Source organism: Tinamus guttatus, unplaced genomic scaffold (genome assembly GCF_059628265.1).
Source record: "Tinamus guttatus ecotype Peru unplaced genomic scaffold, ASM5962826v1 Tinamus_guttatus_pri_ptg000180l, whole genome shotgun sequence".
Classification (NCBI taxonomy): Eukaryota; Metazoa; Chordata; class Aves; order Tinamiformes; family Tinamidae; genus Tinamus; species Tinamus guttatus.
The window spans coordinates 3,042,574-3,066,703 of record NW_028288714.1 but is presented as its reverse complement, the minus strand read 5'-3'; the positions used below and the strand labels follow the sequence as shown (position 1 = coordinate 3,066,703).

General features: G+C 46.0%; 1 protein-coding gene across 4 annotated transcripts in view; it reads right to left on the bottom strand.

Moving 5' to 3' along the window:
- The window catches only part of FARP1 (FERM, ARH/RhoGEF and pleckstrin domain protein 1), a 191,814-nt gene that overhangs the window by 2,438 nt on the left and 165,246 nt on the right, over positions 1–24,130 (bottom strand). For all 4 annotated transcript variants that reach the window (XM_088523313.1, XM_088523314.1, XM_088523315.1 and 1 more), the window contains exons 15-25: positions 23,982–24,071; positions 21,906–22,039; positions 11,617–11,698; positions 8,784–9,021; positions 7,199–7,329; positions 5,696–5,764; positions 4,563–4,652; positions 3,330–3,412; positions 2,867–2,979; positions 2,202–2,365; positions 233–340 (exon numbers count right to left, since the gene is read on the bottom strand). In XM_088523313.1, the coding sequence (XP_088379439.1) occupies positions 233–340; positions 2,202–2,365; positions 2,867–2,979; positions 3,330–3,412; positions 4,563–4,652; positions 5,696–5,764; positions 7,199–7,329; positions 8,784–9,021; positions 11,617–11,698; positions 21,906–22,039; positions 23,982–24,071 (1,302 nt within the window). The remainder of the gene's footprint in view (positions 1–232; positions 341–2,201; positions 2,366–2,866; positions 2,980–3,329; positions 3,413–4,562; positions 4,653–5,695; positions 5,765–7,198; positions 7,330–8,783; positions 9,022–11,616; positions 11,699–21,905; positions 22,040–23,981; positions 24,072–24,130) is intronic.

Sequence of the window (24,130 nt, the reverse complement as noted above, 5' to 3'; positions counted from 1 at the left end):
TGGCCGTGATAACTACTGTGTTTTTAGGAATATATATGGCGACTCTTTAAAGTTTCATCCCCTTGACGAGGACAACAAGAGCCAGCCCCAATTCCACAGCCCAACAGTGGTCATGTTGACTGGGTGCCCTCTTTATCTTGCCTAGAGCATCCACACCCAGCTTTCCCTCTCTACCGAGCCATGGAAAATACAAAACACCTATCCAGCCACACTGACTTGCACAGAGGGTTACCTGATGCGATTTATAGAAGAACATGCAGAAGTTGGTGAATACCACCCAAAGCTTCTGCCACCCGTTACTGTTTTTGAACTTTCTTAGGAGATTTCCAGACAGCTGGTTCTGAAATAAGTCAAAAAACAGCCAAATAAAACAGTGAAACGTGCATTATAAAGGTATATAAGAAGGTGGAAAGTAGCCAAGCCCCACATAGAGGAATGTCTGCATTTCTACTTATTTAACATTAATTCCACTAATTTTGTAGTAAGCTTAGAATCAGAAATATCTGTCCTTCTTTAGCGGGCTTGTCTGTTGTGCAATTATTAAATATACTAATGGAAACATAAAACTTGACAAGAATATGTGATGTAAAGAAAAATCATGGTGTATTTTACAATTGCAGCTAGAGATTGAGCTCTCAGCACCCAGTGAATTAACATGGTAACTTTTCAAAGATTTTACAAGCAAGGACTGTTAACCTTAGTCTTAGCAGGATTTTGGAAATTTTATGGAATGGCGGAGGGTATTTAAAGGTGGTGAAGATGCAACTTCCCACAGATCAGCCCCCCTAGGCTAAGGGCTGGCGTCACTGCGCCTCGCATGTACAGTGGTGCCTTTGCTGTGCATGATCCCCCTCTCTGGCCTGCCAGGGGCTGGCCTGGGCTACGGGTGCTCTCCTGAATTCCCTGTTACCTCGTCACTCTGGAGCATATCAGAAAAGGACAGGCTTTGCACTCGGGACCAGCAGACATAGGAAATGGAAACGGGCCGCTGGTCACTGAGCAGTCCAGCAGGTAGGGAGGAACAGTCACTGATAGAGGGAGGCTCTTCTACCACGGGAGAGACAGAGAGGAGGGAGAGACACAGAGAAAATAAACGGAATAATGCTGAATAAAATGAAGCTGAAGAGGCACCCCCAGAACGGTGGGAGCACCCTGCCCTGCAGCGCTCAGGGTCCTTCCACAGACTCAGCGTTGTCTGGTCTTCCTTGCTCTGCTCGCAAAGTGTGAGAGTTTATTCCCTGCTGAACTCCTCCTCCTCTGCAGGACACAGGGGTATAAGCAAGCAGAAAACCCACCTGCCTGCGATCGGGATGAGGCAGGAGGCATTTTCCAGGGCAGAATCATTCTGTTTGCCAGCTCCAGTGGCTGCAGTGCCACCTGCCCACGCAGGGCCACGCTCAGAGCCCACCCGGAGCCGGAGAGACCTCCTGTCCCAGGGCTGCCCCCGGAGCGCAGCCGGCTGAACTTCAAGCTCTCCTTGAGCAGAAGTTTCTGCTTTATGAGGATACAGTGAAAAAGCATTCGGAGTCACCCTGGAGTCATTCGTGGGGGAAGGAAGCCCACCTAAGTGCACCCTAAAACCCTCAATGAACTCGGGGTCTTTCATTTTAATCTTTGAAAAGTCAATGTCTGTGAAACACAGAATTTTAAAAATGGGTATGGAATCGGCTTAGCTGTGATGGGGGCAGAAAAACAAGGTGTCTCTTTTGTTGTGGGAAATGCAAACAAAGGAAAAGCAGATGAGGCTGAGCAAGGAGACAAGGTTCCAGAAAAAGAAGGGTGGTAAAGAAAGGCAGTCAGTAAAAGACGTAACCACAACTGAGACTGCAGCAGCTAAGGACAATCTCCTTTCAGCTCTAGCACCGCCTTAATGCCTTTACTAAAGAAGGAATTAAGGCAGTTTGACCTGCCTGAAGTTTTAACAACTCAGCATTGCTCAGAGAAATTACTTCCATGAAAATTAATGCTCAATCTGTTTTTTCTTTCTTTTTTTTTTTTTAACAGTTGCACCTAGGGAGTGAAAATTTGTGCCCCGACTGGTGGCTTAAGCCATCACCCGAGGAGCCAGGTGAATCAGAGCACCTAAAACTTCCCCAGAAGGAAAGTAACAGGATCTAGTACTTATAAAGGAAGAGCAAAAAGGAAATTGTGATTCACAGGAGCCCCCAGAGCTGCAGTTCAGGCGGTCCTGAGGCAGATACCTCCACGGCAATGCTGAAGTCGACCATGGAGACGCTGGTGTTCCGGTGCCAGCAGACGTGCACCGTGGTGTTGCCCCGCTGCGGGGCCTGCCGCTCCAGGGAGGTGCGCGAGGCGCTGAGGTCGTCCTCAGATTCCTGGTCTACAGGGGGCTCATCAGGAGACTCTACGAAATGCAGGGAAAAAGCAGCTTGCTTCCTCTATGCAGCAACATGTACAACTGGAAAAATTAAACAAACTAACTCTCTTCACCATCCTGTGAACTGGTTTCAGAACTAATAGTTTCACTTATTTCAGAAATAATTTTGTGCCCATGTTAAAGTAGCTTAATTTTTTTCTTATGTGGTTCTGCAAGTTTCTGAATAAAAGACCAGCTACAAGCTGTATTGGTGCTTTTAATATCCCCTAAGGACAGGCAATGCCCAAAATGAGCTTGTAAAACCTGCTTCCTGAAATCATGACGCTTAAGTCATACTCACTGTTAACATCAGCAATCACATTAAAATAAATACACACACACACACACACACACACACACACACACACACACTCATCAACTTCAAATGTGTTAGTGTGACTTGTGGCCAGCATATTTCACCACTCTGCTCATACGGAATCACCAACCCTACCAGAGCCAGGGAGGAACCTCTGTCCAGCACCCACTTACTGCTGTCAGGGGGGCTGCTGGCCAGCAGCTCGGGTGCGGGGCCGCTGCTCTTCTCGGCCAGGTCGATGGCCATCTGAATGTCCTCGGTCCACTTGTCCATCTCGGCACGGGTGCTGGCAATGAAAACCCAGGTTTTACACACTTTCATGGGATGAAAGCAAGTGCTAAGAAACTGTCAAGAGTTGAACTTACTTTCTAATTTATTTAAGTAAATATGAATATGAGATGCTAGGTTTTTGTTTTTTAATAGCTTTGGTTATGACTCACAGCTACCACTTTGTTTCATTCACATTTTTTCTCTCTTTCTGCAAGAGGCTTACACAGAAAAATGTCTTCCAAATGGTTTTTAGGAGCTGATTGAAAGGAAATTGATGTGCCCCGCTGCCCGTCCCGCTCCGAACACCTTGGAGGAACATCCCTTGCAATCCCACTTGGGCTGCGTTAAGGTGGCTCATGGAGTTACCTTGCGGCCACGATGATGGACTGGTGTTGCCCCCGCAGTGTCAGGCAGTGAGGAACCCCCCATTCCTCCTCGCTTTCTTCTATCTGAGAGAGAAAAGTCCAGGTGAGTTGGCTGGCAGCAGGCACGTGTTTCGTAGGTCAAAGCAGTGACAGGAACAAGATCCACAGGCTCTTGCCATCGGGGAAAACCAAGGTTAAAGAAACGCTTGCAAAAGTAACACCAAGGAGCAAAAACAGTGGCCTGAAAGTTGGAAAAACTGTGAGTTCTGCAGTAACCCCTTAGACTCCAGGCACTGCTTTGTGTCAAAGGAGGAAACTACAGCCAGGTTTTATTAGCAGGGTGTTTCATAACACAAAATGATACATTAAAGGGTAGGAGCGCTCTAAACAGCTCAGCGTAACATAGACTGTTGTGAAAAAGCCCGTGCCAAATGGACAATAATAATTGGGTAGATTCCTAGAATCAATAGCTGGAACTTGAAGCCTCACAGGTGTTAAGAGAAATTCAGTTCTGTGCTGGTCATTAGCTAACTCAGTCTTGGGAAAATCAGATACAAAACCATGAAAGGTTGCAATGAAAATAACGGAGGATAGGTGAGTGTTTTGAAACTAGAAAAGTGCTTTTCTAAATCATAGAGCAAAAAGAAACACTAGTAACTAGTTGCTTGAATTGTCACTTTTCCAGGAGAAGTGCAGGAGAGGGCTCAGACTGACACACTGCTGCCACTTTCCCACTATGTTTTTAAGCTATATGGATGGAAACACTATGAAACTTTTTTTTTCTTGCAGAGATAAATTTGTCCCTGCTGATTATCTGCCCAGCACATTGTTTCTATAAGCAATTGGTGATGGATTACTTGTAAGCCTCATGTTTGAATTTATAAAATTCTTGCAAGAATCATGGTTTAAAAATAAAAATCCCATCTTAGGTGAAATTTGCATTATGAAGACTATGGAAGAAGCTTTCCTCAAATATTATTTTTTTCCACTTTTGCGACGTGATTACCTTGGTGTGGATGGTTCCTAGAAGAGCTGCCAAACCCAGCTCAGACCCAGCAGGTATTTGTGCTCAGCTAATCACAACCCCAACTTCTCTGAGAGGCACGAAGCTGATCAGGAACAACGTTTTTTTTCTAGTGCTTTGCAGTCCAGCAGGAATTAATCAAGTAATTATGATGAGGCTTTAAAAGGCCATTTAAATACGAATCCCTTAAGTTTGTGCTTTTGTACTTACTGTCATGTCATAGAGCGGCAGATGCCCATGGACTTTGAACTGATTTGATGCTGTCAGGCCTCTACTGGTATAGAGCAAAATATCGTTAAACTGAAAAGCAAGAATGAACATTAGAATTACGGTGGCATGTATGAACAGACAAACAATCAGAATACTAAATATGGGGCATCCTGCACGTGACAGCAGTCATCAAAAACATCCTGAATGAGCAGCTGCATTTTGCTGTGTGCCATCATACAGCATTTCTTAACAGGGCCAGCTGGGCCAAGGGATATTTTTCTCAAATAAGACAACTGCATCAACAAGAAGATCAATCTAGGATGTGAAGCAGAGCTCTCGCCGTGGACTTCTGCGCCTTCAGGGCAACAAATCATGAAGTTTTGTGGATCCACCACTAGAGGGGGATTTAATTTTGCCAATGATTGCATACGTATTCCAAGTCATAGCAAGTAGAGCCCGGATTTTTATCTCCAAAAAGACTGTGCTGCTTAAGATGGACAAAAGACTCCTCTGCCAGTGTGAGCGACTGGCACAAACCGAGACTGCTGCTTGATGACTTGAGAGTGTAATCTTGTTTTTTACAATGTTTTATATACAGGTATAACGTTGAGGTATCATCTGGTAACAAGAATTGGGGTATGCAAGAAAATATTTGCCATATTTATGAGAGCAGCAAGGCAGCCACAAGGCAGCCACAGCAGGGAGGCTGCAAGGCTCAGGGATGAAGTTACGTGTGGAATAGGTCCTGACAGCACTGGGCAGATTATCTTTGGTATCACCACGAGTTACGATTTATCATCCTTTCTGGCCGTGATGACTAACCCGGGTGCCGCTTCTTGTTCTGCACTGACTCCACGTTTCTTTGAGACAGCCTTGCTAGCGGCATTGCTTTATCACAGTATTCACAGCAGCAGGCATAAAAATAGTTGGATTTTTGTAAGAGGCAGTCACCAAGAGACAGAAACATAAGCTGTTCCTAATAGTCAGATTTAAAGAAGACGATTTAAAAATATTTGCTGCTATTCAAAATTCAGGCACAATTCAATAGTGTGCCTGTCAAGCAGGTATTATTATTATTATTATTATTATTATTTACACTTCCTTAGATACAGGAAAACTGTCTTCTTGCTTACCAGGAAGAACATCCGTTGCTGTAAACCTTTTCCAGACAACTTACTAAGACTGCCCAGCCTAATGAACTCCTGTAGGAAACATGTGAAACAAACATATTATATAGCTTCTGCGAAAATGATTACGCTTCATATTACGAAAAAAATATATATGATTATGTGGGCATACAATGACTTGATAATCAGTCACTAAAAGTCTTTTTATTTATTTTCTTCACTAAATACTCATGTAAGATTTTACTTACCAGCATAATCGTTCTGTGATTCTGTGATAATCTCACTTTATAGGATAACTGCTTTCCATTCATAACTTTCACTTACAGATATTGTAAGGCATCAACCATTTGATGGTCTTTTGGAAAATTCACGTTAAAGACATGTTTGTCATTCGCGTTACGGGAACGCAGCACCCCTGGCCAGGAGGCCACGGAGACCCTTCCAGATGGTTGGAGGGACAACAGCCGGACCCTGTGACAAGAAAGCCCCCAGAGCACTGGGCACTGCAGTGTTGTGTGCCACCCTCCCTGCGGCACACCGTGTCAAAATGCCTTTTCTAAATGTCAGCATCCTCACATGAATTAAAATACATCAAGTAGGAGACATGAGGCTGCAGTGCTGCTGAGTGATGGTCCAGCTTTCCTGCAGGAGGGTGCTGGGCTGCAAGGAGGGATCAGGCACCAATGTAAGCACAAAACTCATCTCCTCTTCCACACTGTTTCCCAGTCATGCAGTGCATTTCCATGGCATTCCAGCTGCCGCAAGCTTTTTCGTAGGATGTACACAAGGGAAGGGAGGTGGGAGGGATTGACTCCACAGGGACAGCTCTTAGGTTTGCAAACAGAAAGCAGGAAAGGCAACAAACACTACACCGAGGATCACATATTCTGAAATAACATGCACTTTAGGAAGAAAGATGACGGCAAGCAAAAGAAGCTGTCTGTATTTTTTATAACACAATTAAAAGTATTTACTTAAGGCAACATTGTCTCAAAAATTATTGCACAATGTTACATGGAGACTAAAGAGACTGCTTGTCCCCAGGGCCATGTGCTTCAAAGCCATGCATCGTGAAAGGGCTGAGGGTCTTCCAGCACAAATGTCTTACTTTCCTTTCAGCTGATATGCTCTAGTATTCAGCATAAAAACAAAAGATTAAGGGCTGCAAGAAGTGAGGAAATGTGTAACTGCTTGAGCTCCTAAAGCTGTTACAGTTTTACTGCCTCTCTTCCAATAGATGGTTGAAATTACTTGCAAACATCAAAATCTGCACATAAAATAAACCTAATAAAGATAAAATCAGTAAAAAAGATAAAGATGATTGTGTCTTCTCACTTTAAAGGCAGCTGCTTTCTATGGCATTGCTACATTCGCCTTCCTTTGATAGTTTTCCGTGAAAGGCTCACACGAGGAAAGGCAGCTCCACAGCTGCTCTTGAGAATCAGACCTCTAAGCTGTGCCTAATGCTTTAAAACGCTATCAGGCCTTCATCACTGTTTTGTGACTTACCCTTCCTGGGATCACCAGATTGTCTATGCCTATCAGGTCCTTCTTGAGTTCATGCAGCTTTTGAAAGTTCTCCATCTTTATCATATTGCCGTGGAGCTGAGCCACCATTTCAGAAATCTCAGCCAAAGCAGCTAGAAAAGCAAAACCAGAAAATGCTCATTAAAAAGTTGCAAGAGGGAGGCCCTTGGGAAACCTTGACCTCTTGAGGGTCTACAGACTCCTTTCAGCTAAGGCCCTTGATACAGTCATCTGATGGAACTGGCAAACTCTGAATGGGCCAGACTCCCCATATGACTGATTTGGGTACTAGAAAGGAAGTTATAGTCATTTGCATTAGGAAAAAATAAATAAAAAGAGACAAAAAGAAGGGCATGTGAAGAAGTAACAGTGGTTCCTCCTTACTGTTTATCCCCCTGGTAAGTGGAGACCTGTGTTCTGCAGCACTCATGGGATTCACATCCTCATCTCCCTATTTTGCACCCAAACCTTTCAGAAATATCCCCCAAACACCTCGGTAAGAGACCACGATCCCAGAGTGATGAGGTCCCTGGCTTGCACTTTCCTTCTCGAGCTCTCTAAGTCTCACCCCTGCATCCTCTGTTTGTGCCCGTTTCTTAAGGAGGGAACAGGGCCCAGACCGTGGCAGCTGGTGCACTCTCCTCGGCACACAGCCCCGGTGAAATGAAACGAAGGAGCTGCTTGCTCTACACTCCCGGAGGTGATGTGGGCAGTAACTACACTTAGGCAAACATTTTTGCCACGCAAGTCCCTCAGTGCCACAGACTGTTGCAGCATTTCCTCTCGACGCAGGCCAGGCTGCCCTGTGCTCGGAGGTGCTGCACCCTCCTGGCTCTGCAGGGAATGAGGCATCTACCTGGTGGGAGCTAAAGCCACCGCCGGGGGCCGCAGTGCTGGGCACTGCCCCTGCCTGGGGTCCCCTGGGGTCTGCACTGTATTGCTTGTGACGGGGGCGGGTGGCAGGAGCCAGCAAGAAGGGAGCCAAGACACCAGAAAGAGGCGGCAAGCGGCGAGCTCAGACCCCGGGAGGAAAAGCTCTGTGTGTTTGAGAAACACCCGCTGGCAGCTTTGAGCTCCTAAAACAAAGTATGAAAATGGTAATAGAACAAGCTGTGTGTCTGGAAAAATAATACTCTCCTTAAAGACATAATAAAAACAGCTATTCCAGGTCTGATCAATGGCTCACCTGGGCTGATACTTTGTTGCTCCTAGGGGAAGCCTAAGGAAAGTTAAGAACAAGAAAATCACATATGATACATCCCCTGTGCTCCCTCTCATCTATTTTCAGTTCCAGGGACTTCCTCAACTGGATGTCATTTCTGTGGATTTAATAACCCTCATCATATTCCTCTTCCAAGTACTTGTCCAGACTGTGGCATAATGTATATACAAGAGCAACCTCAATCCTACCACTTCTGGACTTCTGAGTGCTTGATTTTGCAACTTAATCCTCTTTTTAATGCAAGCTTAAAGAATCAAAACCCATGTGCTCTCCCAGCGGCACGTGTATCTGTAGCAGGTCCGGACGCTGCTTCCCAGCTCCGGGAACGCGCGGCGCTGCTCTCACCTCTCGAATCCCTGAAGTCTATGTGGTTGGGCGGGTAGTGCTTGCAGAGCCTCTCCATGATCTGCTTGTAGTGCATGAGCCTGTGCAGAGGCCGCAGCAGGAAGGTGTTGAGGGGCAGGTAGCAGACTTTCTGCAGCTCAAAATCCCTGCAGAAGGTCTCCAGCTTGCGCGAGCCCCTGATGCTGCTCTCCAGCTCCACCAGGACCTCGTCGTGCTTCCGCAGGTGAACCGTCAGTTGCTGGGGGCACCGAGGAGGGAAGCACATGGCAGAGCTGTCAGCAAACACCGCGAGACGGGACTCGACATCGTTCACCCCAAACCTGCTCTGCAGGGCTGCCACAGCAGCTGGGATTTGGCAAACAAAATTGCTGTGCAATCAGGGGCTCTGGTGTTTGCTCAAAAGCAAGGAAAGTGCTGTTACTCTGAGGCACACCCCCACGGTCCTCCCCGCTGCCTGGAAAGCAAAGGGACGTGAGAAACCGAAACGAACGGGCCAGCACCAGGCAAGACACCCAGTGTTGAGGAGATCACATGGACACAACTCACAAGTGGGCACCACAGGGAGGACTAGACTACACAGACGCAGAGCTGAGAAACAAAATGGTATATTCTAGAAGGATGAAGGGATTTAGGTGCCTGGGCTTTGGGACAGCTGAGATGCAAGCAGGGGGGCTTCCAGCTTCTGTTTCCCTCTGCTTAAAGAGAAGTGGCATCTCCTGGGAAACTGAACAGACACAAAAACACAGGAGAGGTCCAGCAGAAAGGGCTACAGCAGCATTCTCTGTCCTGGGTGACATCTGCTGATGTGCCCTGGGTCTCTGCAAAGCTCCCCGGCATGGGGGAGCTGTTAGACACCCACAAGTGAGCGAGCTCTGCAAGAAAGTGCATCTTCATCTTGGTCACTGCATCACAGGCATCACAGGGCTGATCTAAAACAACCCACCAGGACTGGGGGCCTGAGGAGCTTCGCATTTGCTTTGTGCAAAGCAAACTGCTCCTGCAGGGTGCCCAGAGCTTCTCTGGGCAGCCAAGGAAAGTTTCTCTCTGCTGGGTGGAATATTAATAAGCAACAAAAAGGAACCGAGTGTTTATATTGAATGGACTTCAGAAAGCAATCTAGCTTAATCTAAAGCTCATGTGCTCTTTGACAGATTTCCAATGAACTCCCTCTCTCCTATGATTGTTTCCTTGGCAGAAACATAACTTCCCTACAAGCAGGCGGCTTCCTCTGTACACGTGTTCACTCTGCAAGCCTCTATCTCTGACAACAGGCAAAGAAGCAAAGCCAAAGGGGACCCTCTGGGCTATTGCTGAGGTTGCCCACAAACCTTTTGCTCTTAACTTCTTTCCTGTGCTAAGTAAACTAGGAGCATCTGGTCCTTTAAAAAGTCCCATGACAAGGTTGAGTTTTAACTAACTTCTTCCTGAAGTCAAACTGGGTTTTGTTTCTCTCCTCTGCATCCCTGTAGTTACAAGCAGTGGCACCTCTGAAAGCAAATGGCACAAAATCCTCTAATGGGAAAGGGAAAGGCAAAGGTGAAAGTACATAAACAGGTCTGAGCACAAAACCCTGCCCTACAGCATTGCCACAGAAGGGCCCACACACACTGAAGAAGAAACAACTTAATGTTGCAAAGTGCTCAGAGCAGAAGCACAAACTGTGAGAAGTTTACAGGGACTCCAAAAACAATTTGTGAAACATCGTGTTTTTCTTGAGGACAGGCAGGGAGGTAGAAAAGTGCCCCTTGCATTTTTTCCAATACATCTGAAATGTGCCTGGAGAGGAGAAAGCAGCTCCTGCCAAGTGCACTGCGGAAGGGGTGAGGGCACTTGGTTGGTGACAAAGTTGTGTTTTTGTTGGAGATAGTAAGTCAAGATTTTGACATTCTGTTTTTCAAATTTATTGTATAATCACTGGCATGTTACTTAACCTCTCTATCCATCTCTCTGAAAGATAAGCTTAACGCTCACTGCCATCTCAGGAGAGCCCTTCCTAAACAGCCCTTCCCTCCAGCCAGAGATTCGAGGCTGCTTAAGCACAGGATGCAGAAGTGGCAAATCACCAAGGAAAGATATAGCTGAGATTTGCAAAAGCACTTTGAGATGCACATGAAAAAAGATGCTGTGCCATCTTGTGTCAGACACCTAAACAATGATGAACTCCACATGGGCAACCAAGACTTTTGGATAATTCCCAAATGGATCGCTAAAGAAAGCATGCCACACAGGCATCTTAATAGGACTGGATGCATAGACACACTAATAGGGTTAGCCCTGTGCTACTGGTACAGTTACTGGTACAGGTACTTTTACAGTTAAAAGTTTGTAGTGTTTCCACAGGCTCTCGTGCCTGTGATCCGTGCTGCTTGTTCCAAGAGTAACTATCACCATTTATTCCAAAAGTCTTCCATTCAACTTTGTGCAAATAAAGGTTTTCTAGATCCGCTCACTACCCAGACCGCAGTCACTGCTCATGCAATATCTTGACAGTTATCTCTGCATGCAGCCACACTCTGCCGTTGAGCAATCCCTTCGGACACACACATCTGGAACTTCCCCTAACTGGAAGATTAACAAATTGGAAGCGAAATGCTCCTGAAATTGCATGCATACTACTCCTATATGCAGAGAGAAGAATCAGGAAAAGGGGCTGGATAATTTAAAATCAGCAATTTGCAAATCAAAGTGTTCCCCTAACTCTCAAAATTCATCACAGGAATTCTGTAGTATGGACTTTGATTACAGTGGACAAAAACCATCACAAAAGACACCATCATATGACACACTAATACTAATCCATGTCAAAGCTTAGTAGTTACAGGATCATTCCTACCTTCATGCTCTGAATGTTCTTTAGCATAACATCCCCGATTCTTTGGTAATCTCCTTTAATGTGAGCATTAGAGCGGCCTTCCCTGTCAGCAACAGAAATATCAGACACTTCAGTCAGGCAGTACAAGCACATAATCACTTACAAGCACAGAAAGAAGCTCAGCAGCTCATTTTGTTCAAGAGCCGAAGCCCCTGTGCTCCTTAGCTCAGGAGCACGTGGGGAATCTTCCTGATGGACGTTTTAATTCCCACGTAGGGCAGCACGTTCTTCACCAGCCTGGCTTGTGCTCCTCGCAATGCAAAGGGCAGGCACCTAAGAGATGGGTTAGATTTTTGCAGAAGATTGCTAGCATTTTTAAGGACATGAGAGAAGGCTGGAAACGGTTTGAAAAAAAGCAAGACGTTAAAACGCTCTCACAAATGATGGACAATTCGGTTAAGGATTGCACCCTGGAGCAGGATGCGAGGTGCTCCCCCTCTAAAAACACTTCTGCTCTTGCCAGGGGTAGTAGCAATAAATCCAGCATCTGTGTTCGACCTGTAAGTGTTACATATTGGCAGGAAACCTTCTTTCACTGTGTCACTTCTGGTGTTAGAAATGCAAAATGCTCTCTCCCATCCTGCCAGTTGTGCTTGGGTGGGGGCTCCACCTGGGAGCAACCGCACTTGGATGAGGAAGATCTTCCGAAGAAAGAGATACCATATGTCCAGTGAATCCAAATACATCTTTTAGAAAACACAGGAGGCAAAAAATAAGACTGCAAGATCCTAACTGCTAGAGATCTCTTCTAATTTAGTTGGATTTTGAAAGGAACATCTCTAGGGAGAATGATGTGAGTATCACTGCTCCTCCTTTCCCTCCCTCTTCCAGCCTCTAATATTACATCCAAATTTCCTGCAGTGTGGCTTTTTATGGGCTGTCCTCAATTCTCAAAATTCAGATCAATACCCAGAGCTGAGCCCTGGGAGGCAGATCCGGTCCCGGGGGAGCAGCTGCCACTGGGCCGGGGAAACGCGCCAGCTTGGCAGGGCGCAGAAACGCAGCCGGCCCCGAAGGAGCCCTCGAAGAAGAGGGCCTCTGTTTGGCCTTGCTGCTAACGCGTGGACTGCTTTTCACCCCTTGGTAGTAGCTCCCTCTTTCAAGAAAATCTGATCTGCTGTGAAGGAATTAATGGACAACCAGATGGTAAATCTCTGCATTCCTTAGTAAAAGCAATTTAAGGCAGAGAGGTTTCGCACTCATCAAATCACAGAAGAGGCAGCTGCTAGGAATATATGTTACGCTGGTCAGACACACTGACTTTTTTTTTTTTTTAATCTATACATTTTTACATGCATAGATGCGTATTCGGACATATTTTTGTTTTGCAAAGATAAACTGTTCACACTGCATAATCTCTCTACTTGCTTCCTACCTGGGAAAAGGGGCCCCGCTTAGGAGCGCTGCATGGTCACAGCTCCCTGCAAGGAAAGGGGGACTCTGCTGACAAACAGGGGATGGCTGCATGTTCGTCTGAGCAGATCCCCGGTTTTGTAGCCTGTCTTTCATTAGGCCCTGTTGTGCTAAGTCTCCCAGGGCCTCACACGCCTATTTAAGCACGAAAAACAGTTCTCAACAAGGCTGTTTATGTTTTCCTGAAACCAAAGGTTACACCAGGCCGGGAGGCTGGGCTGTGGCAATAGTAGCTCTGATTAGCAGCACCCGTTTTGCAAAAGCACTGCATAAAATAAGCACTGCCCTTTGTTGCATTTAGTTAAAGCACACCTAAGAAATGCTCTGTATTGCAAGGGACGAGAGAGGCACACATCGACAGGACAGGTCTAGAGACCCCAAACACTCGCAGGGCAGAAGTCCAACTTGTCTCTCTCTGCAGGAGGTTTCTGCTGGTCGTCACGTGTCCTCTCATGTTGTCCCCTCCCTGTCCCTTCCCCGTCTCCTTTCCTTCCACACCCAGACCCCCTCCGAGGCTGTAAATGAGATTTTCCACCACTAACGCTTTGCTCAAAGGGACGAGTATCGAAGTGCTCCCAACTAAAACCCACAACCAGGTGAAGTGCAGGGTGGGGGCACCACAGTGGCAGCAAGTGGAAGTCGCCCTCCACCTGCGTGGCTGCCGCGACGGCCCCAGGACGGGTCGCGCTGTTGCACACATTCCCAGAAACACCAAAGCCAGGGAAAAGGCACCACTGCCAGGAACAACACGGCATTTGGCAGCGAGCTCGAGGGGACTTCTGGCTTCCCAGGTTATTCTCCAGCTCCCTGGTGTTGTCGGGATCTCTTTTAATGCGTCTGCATGTGATTTAATCTAGAGGATTTCAGCCGTTCGGCACCATTTTGGTTTACTGCCAAGGCAAACGTTAAGGACATCTTTACCGACTGCTATTTTTAAGTTAGAAAATTGCTTTTCTGATCTCAAGGTTACATACAGTTTGGCTGGAGTGCTCTTTGCCAAGCCATACTCCTGTGTGCTAGCTAGCTACTTCAGCTAATACTTAGTGCAGCTGTGGGGTGAACAGCCCGGTCCTTATTCCCTAAAAGCTGCCTGCCCACCCCGTCCTGAGCGTGGTGCCATGGCCACGCGTGATGCCCCATCGGTGCTTCTCCCGGGGAGCTGCGGCCACGAGCTGCCCCAAGGCTCCTTCAGCTTCTGTTTCAGGGCTCTCAAGCTTCGTCCTGTCTTGCCAGAGGAGACAGAGAGGGAGGGAAGTGAGTTCCCCCAAGGTGACAGCGTCTCTCCAGGCGCTGCCTGCAGAGCTGGGGGCTGAGTCACGGCAGAGCCATCGCATGGGGCCAGTGGGGACAACCTGGGCTTGAGGCCAGCGAACCCGCTCCAAGAAGTGAGAGTCCGAGAAAACATGGAAATAGGAGAGCCCAGTGTTGTTCCTTCGTCCAACCCTTGTCCCTGCTTTGGTGCTTTTTTCCCATGAAATTGCTGCCCCTCGAAGCAGAAGTGATGTTCTCCCTAGGGATGGTGCACAGGCACCTGTGTACACCAGAGGGGCAGGGGCAGCCGATGCCAGGCATGGGGATGGCAGCACAAGGACAGGACAGTTTCACACCTCCCTCCTAAGCCTCCCTCTGCTCCAGCCCTGTGGTCTCCCACCAACCTCCATGCTCTACTTCCCCAGCTCCTCACCACACAAATCCCAGCAAACCACAAGAAAAGAACCCCTTTGGAAAGGGCACCCCACACTACAGGAGATACCAAACAACTCCCAGCCCATCAAATGGCACCTCCGGGCTCCAGCAGCTGGAAACACAGACGCACGAAGCAGAAGGCTCTCCCCATGGTTCACACTCCAAGCAAAAGCACTCGGCCTCCTGAGGGGAAAGAAGTCTCCCATTTGTCGTGCATTGGTGCACAACAAGAAATGGTTCTTCCTGCTCCTGGTTTTCATGGGTCACTGTTCAAACACAGCATCTATTTGCCAGTGACAAGAGAGAGAGCTGAAAATATGGGGACTCGCTTCTTAGAGGTGTTCATGAGGAATTGATTTATGACCCCCCCAGCTCTATAGAAGATGTAGGAGCTGTTTTTCCCACTACTGATAATGTGCCTTTAACCAACATTGAGCAGGAGGTCTACGGCCACTGAAAATGGTGCTGAAGAGCCATCTGTTATTCTGTAAATATTCTCATTCCCCATTTCCTACAAACAGTCCTGCCCTCTTTAACCATGATGCACGTGTGCAACTGTAAGCAAAGAGGAGGAGACGGCCTTTTACACCTGATCAGGAACTCAGGTATAAGTTGATGGTATGAATATATACAAAACACACACGCATATACACATATATACACATAATATAAATATATATGAGGTTGATGCTACCTCATATAATGTTAAAACTGCCACAAGCTTGACTTACAGAGACTATGCAAGCAGCTAGCCTGGGTTTTTGGACTGTGCAAGCTCCTCTGCGTACATCATGGAGAATGAATGAAAGGAAATCCAAGGCCATCAGGCATTCAAAAACGCTAGTGGAAAGAACAAAAATCTGATGGGGCTAGTGGGGAGACAGAGAAGGAAGAAAAAGCATCTCAGTGCAGTTTTTTTTTTTCCAGCTTAATGTGAAAATCTCAAATGCAGCCCTGGGAAGAATGATACTTGCACTGTGTGACCTTCTGTTACATGCTACAGAACAGTGTCTCCCTCCTGGACACTGTGGCTTGTCTTTAGGCACTTCTTACACACTTTTGACTTTTTCTGAAGTGCTATTAACTGAAATTCTAATACTAAAAAATACCCTAAAACCCCCCATTAATGCTGCCTTTAAAAAAAAAAAAAAAGATTATTTTGCAACTGGAAAAGGAGAGTCTCCTTCTCTCAGATAGATACACTACAAAGCACCACTCAGCACCCTGCCCATTTCGGTCAACACTCGGCCTCAGAGCAGAATAAAACAGCACTGCTAAAGCCCTTGGAGTTTCCAGAGTTCATCCAAACCTTAGTGGGGGGCACACACATTTCAAGACTTGTTCCTGGGAATTCTTGTCTCCTGTGCAAGAAACCCAACCCGCATCAAATCTGTGGTGGTAATGCTTTTAAAAATAAGAGATCCAAGCAAGTAAAGCCATATCCAGAAGACATACTGAAAACACAACATCACTTGTACTTATTCTGTAGCGGTAGCTCCTCACAGGGAATCCTGGGCACATCTCACTGAGGAGATGAATGTCACAGGACACTGGGTCTGACCAGTGGATCCTGGACTAGCTACTCCTTTCTCATCACATCAGAGCCATTTGGGTGTAGCACATCTCTGATCCCCAGATGTACCCAAGAGTGACTTGGGTAATACAAACTTTCCTTTCAAAAGTGAGTTAGCTACAAAATACATATCTCATTTCTTTAACTGTGCTCAAAGGCACCTTTGAAATTATGGTCTGAAAGAAATAAATTATGGCTCGTAAAAAAAATAACAACAAAAACCCCAAGCCTCCAAACAAACACAAACCAGCTGGATGGTTAATACTCATATTTGAGAAGGCAGGAGGTTTTGCTACTGCATTTATGTAAACTGCTTATTAGGCTTTTCTGTCTGATCACAAGTACTATTTCTTAAACAAAAATGCTTAGTAAATTCACATTTAGCTCATTTTTCTACACCTCTCTCCATGTTTTTTATTACAGGTTTCCAAACTGGCTTCTTCAAATCCTGGCTAAGCCTCCTCCTTTCATATGTTAAGATCTAAGAGCTTTTTTTTGCAAATTAACAGCAACACATTTCTCAGCCACATCTGGTAGCACTGAGTAGCAGCTTTCCTCAGAAGTGCCTTCAAACAAGGAGTCAGATTACTGCCTTCCCTGGGAGAAGATAAATCTGCCCACATTTCTTAAGAGCATGTAATGTTTTTTCTTTCTAGCACATGGATAAGGCCCAGAACACAGATTCACACTTCCTAAGAGGGCTTCTCAGGGTAGAAATGGCTATTCTGGCTACCATTACTCTCTGCAGCACTTAGCGATCTAGCAAGGAGGAAATTTATGGCTCTCCATTTGCCTTCTCCTGTCAGAATTTACAGGAGCCAGTTTGGAAGCCTGTAACACGAACACCTAAAGAGGTGAGGGAAGATGAGCTCAGGTTTTTGGCTGGGAAACAGTGCTTATGGTCTGAATGAATAGCCTATTAAACATCTTACCTAGATGGAGGATCAAAACCCAAACAGCTTCTCAAATTCAGCTGGCCAGGTGCTAATGGAGCACGTCATGCTGTGGCTGTACTGCCAACACCTCTTCCTCCTGACCATAAAATCTCCCAGGCTTTGGGAAAGAGAAGCCAGTTGGAAGTCATTCTGCTAGCTCAGACAAAAGCTCAGTGCTGAGTAGCACACTGAATAGCAAAAGGGCTGGGAACTGCGGGTCTCAGAGCATCCAAAACCTTGCCAAGGAACAACATGGATGAGTTGGAGTATCCACAGGTGCCCGACAGACTTTTCCTGGTCCTTGCTAACCCGGTGCTGTTCCCTCTCCCAACTCTTGCTCTTTCTCCTGCCTCCTCCGCTGTTGGGCAAGAGGGCAAAGCCCCAGGTCCGTCTGTCCCTACTCAGCAAAGGTCATTCCTTCATCTCCCTCAACCACAGGACTTCATGTGCAGCATTTACCACTTGCTCCCAGGAGCATGGGTGGCAACAGGAATACTGAAGCTGGACTGATGAAGGTTGCCTGAGACCAACTTTCTGATGCTGCACAGTAAACACACTGGGAATCTGTGGTTTTCTGGCCAGAAATAAACTGTGGCTGTGAAAAATGCAGCAAGTTCTCATAGGCTGCAGTTGGTTATTGGTGTCAGCATCAATTCATGTCTTGTTAGAAACATTTCTCAATCTGTGCTAGACACAGAGAGCTGCTGCTCTGAGGAAATGCAATAGGAAGGAGAAAAACGAGTGTATTGTATAAAGAAACAAATCGGACCTGTCAGAATCTAAAATTGGGTCAAAAGGTTACCAGCCCTTTGGATATTCAATAGCAAACACCCTGCCTCTGAAGGCAGGTTCAAAGAGCTCAGAAGCGTGTGAGCAAGCCAGAAATGCTTTTAATGCTGCACACAATCTGAGCTTCTTTGAGCCAAATACAGAACATCTATAGAGTTTCAATAAATTAAAAGCACAGACACGTCTCTCAGTTGTTAAGAGTGACCCCCCCTTGGCCTTGCTCTCTTCCCAGCAATTTTGCAAGGCTTCACATTTTGCTTCAATGTGATCCAAGATCCAGAAGAGCCGGCTTCCTGCAGGAGCTTCCAACACCCAACACGAGGGTCTGGAATAAACCTTAGACCCACAGCCTATGCACCCCAAGGAGGCTGACCTGCACTTTAAGTTAATAATTAACTCAGCATTTTACCCCCTAGGGGAAAGCAGATTATTCCCTCTGGGGATTTTATGCTCTTGGGCAAGTTCCCATAACACAATGGAGTAACCAGGGGGTTTCAGCAGCCTGACGAAGTCCACGAGGTCCTTTTTTTCCATAGCACTCGCAGCCCTTGGAGGAAGGCAGAGCAGCACGCTCACCTCTCGGGATGAGCTTTCCACCTTCCCTCTGTCCTGCCTGGCAAATTAAAAGAGCTGACATAGGAAATTCAGATTTAAATGAGCTGGCTTGAATTCTGCCAGCATCTGACTGCAGCAGTGTGACCGAGCTCGGTGTCAGCCGGGCTCTCGAGGAGCTACGCGGCCTCCTGGGCTGCCTCTAGACCCTGCAGAGCTCTGTGTTGGGCTGGCGGAAAGAATTAAAACCCACTGGCTTAAAACTGCCCAGGGTCAGAGACATAGATACAAGCATGACAATTTGGACATACTTTGGACTAAGTGACCTTGCCCACAGAGCTGAAGATCTATTATTCCTCACCACGCTGCCCCCAGCTTGTTTTTCGATACATTGAGGGACCGTGTATTTTTGTCAGTCACCACTTAATTAAACCGTAATCTCTATAGGATACAGTTTACTGCTTGCAATTCATCTCGGCATCTGTGGCATAACATAAAAACACCTACCCCTCAAAAATAACACCTTGAAATGACCTGCAAGCTAATCCACTGCCCTTCCGACTTTGCATACTCCCATGTGCCAGAGCTGTAAAAACAAACCCCAAGTACAGCACTGGTACCACATTAGGCAAACCCACGCTCTGGGGTGGGTGCAATCCGGATCCAGAACAGGGGCAACAACGTGACTGCATTTCTGTCCAATCAACCAGAGCAGACGCTGCAGAACTCACAGCGGCTTCGTGCCAACCGGGGCAGAGCGGGCAAGAGCTGATCCCACAAAGCCAGAACTTTGTGCCCACTTGGACCCCCATCAAAACATTTCTGAGCAAATTTGAAGAAATTTGAAGAGTAATTTCATGGTAGCTTAACATTTTGTATCACAAAGCTATTGTAGTTTTAATGTGGTAGTGGGAGCCTTAACGTCAGGCTTGCAGCTCTGTCAAATCATAGCCTCGGAATGCAAGGAAAAGATGGAAAACAAAAGGCTTCCTGAGCTCTAAAAGACCCTCATCGAAAAGGAGGAACAAAAGAAAAATATAGAAACTCAGCAGCCTAAATATTTGTTACGAGTTCTTTTCCCAGTGACTCCAGCAGAATTCCCCAGATATCTCACCATCACTTCAGTGCTTGTGCTTGGGGACCTCACAGCAACTGAGGCTCCCAACAGGCTGTAACATTTTGTCCCTTAAATGCACATGAAGGCTTATTTGTGGTTTCTGAGCCTTTTATGGCATTCAAAAGAAAAACCTTCTCTGCATGCTCTAATTGCTTCTAAAAGCCACCAGATCTGCCTTCTAAGGTCTCTTCTTCTGAAGAAATATGGATGTGCTAGACTTGCACGGCATCTGCCAGACCTCATCATTCATCAGCTCCCTCTTAGCACTGTTCATCTCTTCACTGATGGGAGCTATTGCTGCTCTGCATCTGAATTCCTTGCACCATGCTGGACACAACCAAGATCTTTCAAGTGACTAGGGAATGGCCTCATGTTGTCTGTGCCATACACAGTTGCAAAGTCAGCTGAAAACATTTTGCTTTTTCAAGTTTTTAAAGCCTTCTTTCCATGTGAAGCATGCACACACTGGGCTCAGAGGAGGATGAGACAGAGGACAAACTGCCAAATACGTGCTGGATAAAACCACCTCCCTCCCTCTTTTTGGTATTTGCCCACAGGGCATGTTCCAGTGCAGGCGAGAGTTCATCTAAAGGTGAGGTACTGGAGTGCTCACAGAATATGGACCAGAGCATTCACTGCCAAGTTGCATCAGCCTGGGAGGACTCAGAAACCACATGCTACACTGGCAGTGTGTGAAAGCAGGGGGGCAATTTCTGGTCCAAATAGTGTCCTATTGCTTACAGACCCCTGTAACAAAGGTATCAATGCAAGTGAGTAGTCTGGGCAGTACTGATTTGGTACCACCCTCCTTTCCATGTTCCTCTCCTTACATACATATGCTTTACATTAGGCCCTTTGATGGGAAACTCAGTTCAAGTCAGATGTGTTTAGTTTTATCAGTTGCTTTGCTATCAACTTCCCTTGAAGGGAATTGTATTCCCCTTCCCAAAAGGGGAATACAAAAAGGGAATACAAAAAGGGAAATTGATATTTAAGCGCCTCCTGGAAATCACTACTGGGCACTATATAAACTTCTGACTTTCAAGCATTACACTGAATAATCACACACAAGCCAGACTTGGTGAACCATTTGGTGCGATTACATTAGTCTTGCACAAAACATATTTCACCCATCAGAAAAATGCCACACAGATGGACATTAGCTGCAGCTCTCTGCCCAGACATGATTAAGAGATAGTAAGGATCCTGGAGATGAAGGCACCAATACAATGTTGAGCTTAGATAACACTAGTCTGCCCAGTGTTGTGCTCTCATCCAAAGACCTTGCTCATCACATCACAAGAGCTAAATTCACACTCTTAGATTATGCTCTGCTTTTGTTTTGATTAATTGGTTAAGCAGGCATTAAACTGATTAGCATTCAGCAGGACTGCCTGCAGGGGTACACAACCTCTGCTTTCATGTGATTTTCCATTGCCACTCTTTTCTAATTAAGAAAGAAAAGCTCTGGCTGCCCCCACTGAAGACAAACCTCCAGTAAATGCCTGCACAGAGCAGGGCAGCCCAGTCCAGATGGGTCGAGTCAGGGGGAGGAGAGGGCTCCTGCGCGCTGCCTTGGCTCAGATAGCACTGGCCAAACACACTGAGTCCTGCCAGGGAAGAATTACTCATCTCAGTTACTTCACAAAACTGTCCTGTTTCACCGTCACTACTAAGCTATGGCTAGATTTTTTTCAAGACCAACATCTCCTTCTAACACTCTGCCAGTTTGCAGAGCACACGGTGCACCCTGAGAACGTCAAAGCCATGCTGCTGTTGAATGGGCAATTGCTCTCTCAAATTCCTGCCAGTACACCCCTGTTTGACAGAAACACGATTGGGACCTTTGTCTCCCTCTTTTATCACCCACAAGCCTTGCAGCACGTTTTTCAGAAGAGCTGCCATGCAGGACTAGTGACATTTGGCAAGAGGAAGCTTTATCCAGTATTATGGTCTCATTTACATAGGTCTGTACCTGGCTGAGAAACCTGAGCAATAGACTTCATCAAGTAAACACGTACAAGGCATGAGTCAGTACACGCAGCCTGTTAATAACCAGCACCTGCGACCTGCACAAATGAGTCACAACAGTCAAATCACAGGGTACAAAGACTTAGAAAAAAGGGAATGTTAAAGTGCTAAGCTGCCGGAAATAACACTGATAAGTAGCATAAAACAGTCTTACCACAGAGCAAGTCTTTGCTCAATTTCCTTGAGAAAACCAGCATGAAATTTGTGCAAAGGTTCAAAGTTGGAGAAAATTAGATTCTTCAGTGTATCGGACATGCAATCCTCTTTATTCACTGCACTCTGAAACCACTACAAATGGGGGAAAAAAAAGCAAAGTTATCAAGGGCATGCAAGAAACACATACATGCCTAACACATATACACCTAACCCAGGAAGGACCTGTTTAGCTGGCGCTAAGAATATAACTCAGGCTCCTCTTGACAGTCCGTGCTGAACTGGTGCTCTTATCAAAGATCAAGCCTTGCTTGGCTATAAAAGAAACTCCCTTCCTCACTATCACTGTTAATAAAATCCTGAAAATTCTTTTCAAGACCAAACTGGTTGGTCAGTTCTGCCTGAATTTGCAAGTATTGCAGGTGTAAGAAGAAAATACAGGGTTTCAGTTGAAATAAAAAATATTTTCTGCATTTTCATTGCCTACTGCTGTCTGAAATCCCCTTGGCAAGAGCTGGTACAGTAAATACTGAAGCCCATGTTGCTGTGTGTGGACAAAGAACATCATGGGATCAAAGAACACCATGCAATTTGTAAAGTAGAAGCACAGCATATTGCACTTCCAAGTCAAGATGCTAGTCTCAGGGTTAAAAGAGTCAATACCAAACACTATTCAGAATACCAGAGGTGCCTGGAGTGAGCTTTGGTCCACTCTTAACTTCACTCTCATAGACATTTGGGTCAATCAGGCTATGGGGCTTGCCGAAGCGGCATGGACTACTATTTTCAACATGATAACACTTCTCACTCCTCATCGTCCCAAGGCATTCCAGCTACCTGTGGTTGACTTCCAGCAGTTCCTGGAAGGCTGTTGGAAGCATGTATACATTTCAGCAGTCTTAGTTGCTGCATCATCTGCATCAGCTGGAGTTGGCTCAGACATAAACATAAACAGATACCCAAACCAAGTCTCCCTCTCCCCCACTTCTGCACTGAGCAAAGCGAAGGTAGATGAGGATCTACCAAGTCTGATATTCCATGGACAAGGCTTGCTCTTTCCACCATCTCCAAAGGCACTGGTTATTTGCTGCTAGGTTTGCAGCAATGGCTACTGTCCCACATAGGTTGATCTCTTTTTTTATTGCCTGGTTCCCCAGAGAGTCTGAGATAGGAAGCAATGAAGCCACAGCTATCTTTTTGCCCAGACCAACTGCATCTGCCATGTGGCCTCCTGGAACAAAACAGGGGGTGAGGAGAAGGTGTCTCTTACTGGCTGCTATAATAGGCTCTTTCCTGCATCATGGCTCCTTATCATACTGCTCAATGCAGGAGGAGGCAATGCACCCTAAATGCACAACCCTGGCAATGTTTCATTTACTAAAGAGCAATTAAAGAGTTGGGAAGTCTGGAACTATCAGCATTGCTGAAACACAATAAAAGATCTTGGATCCAGTACCCTCTTACAGACAAATATTGTTTAAGGCCAAGTCTTGCACACATTACGCTTAAAAATCAAAATGGATTGTTGCTGCCTAGAAAAAGAAAACACAGACCTGTCTTGGTGATTTTAACAACCATCATACTCTGAACAGGTAGGGAGATACTATAAGATAATGAGTTCCTTAAGAGTTTAACTTACTACATTAAGCAGAACCATTCAAATAGGTCCTATGACAGTATTTCATGTTGGAGAACATTTGAGCCAGGAAAAATATTCATAGCTCCTCTAGGGAGCTACTTCAGTTTTAAGAGAAATCATTGAAAACCCACAGGCATTTTTAATAATTGCAACCACAAAGCAAGAGAGAGAAGAAAAAATAACTGAACCGTGTTTCAAGTTCTTCAACCTGAAATAGTTTTGTAGTGCACATCGCTAACCACAGTGCAAATTTCTGCTTTCTGATTCTTGTGTTCCTCCCTCCCTAGAGTTGTACTCCTGTGCACTGCAGAGAATCCTTAAGTGCAGAATATGAATATAAAGAAGCTGCATGGCACACTCGGATGTTAAATGGAGCAGATGAAATGCTACTGCTGACTAGGGCACCACGTTTCATGAATAATGCTCAAGTAAACATACCGACGTGATGACTTCAAGGTCCTTCAGGTATGTGCGTTCTGTGGTTGCGACTTCTTTAGCAATGAAGTAAGCCTTCTCAGTTGGGAATCTCTGCAAATTCAAACACGTTAGGTTTTCACCTGCTTTTCTGGAGCTGCCTTCTGCAGAAA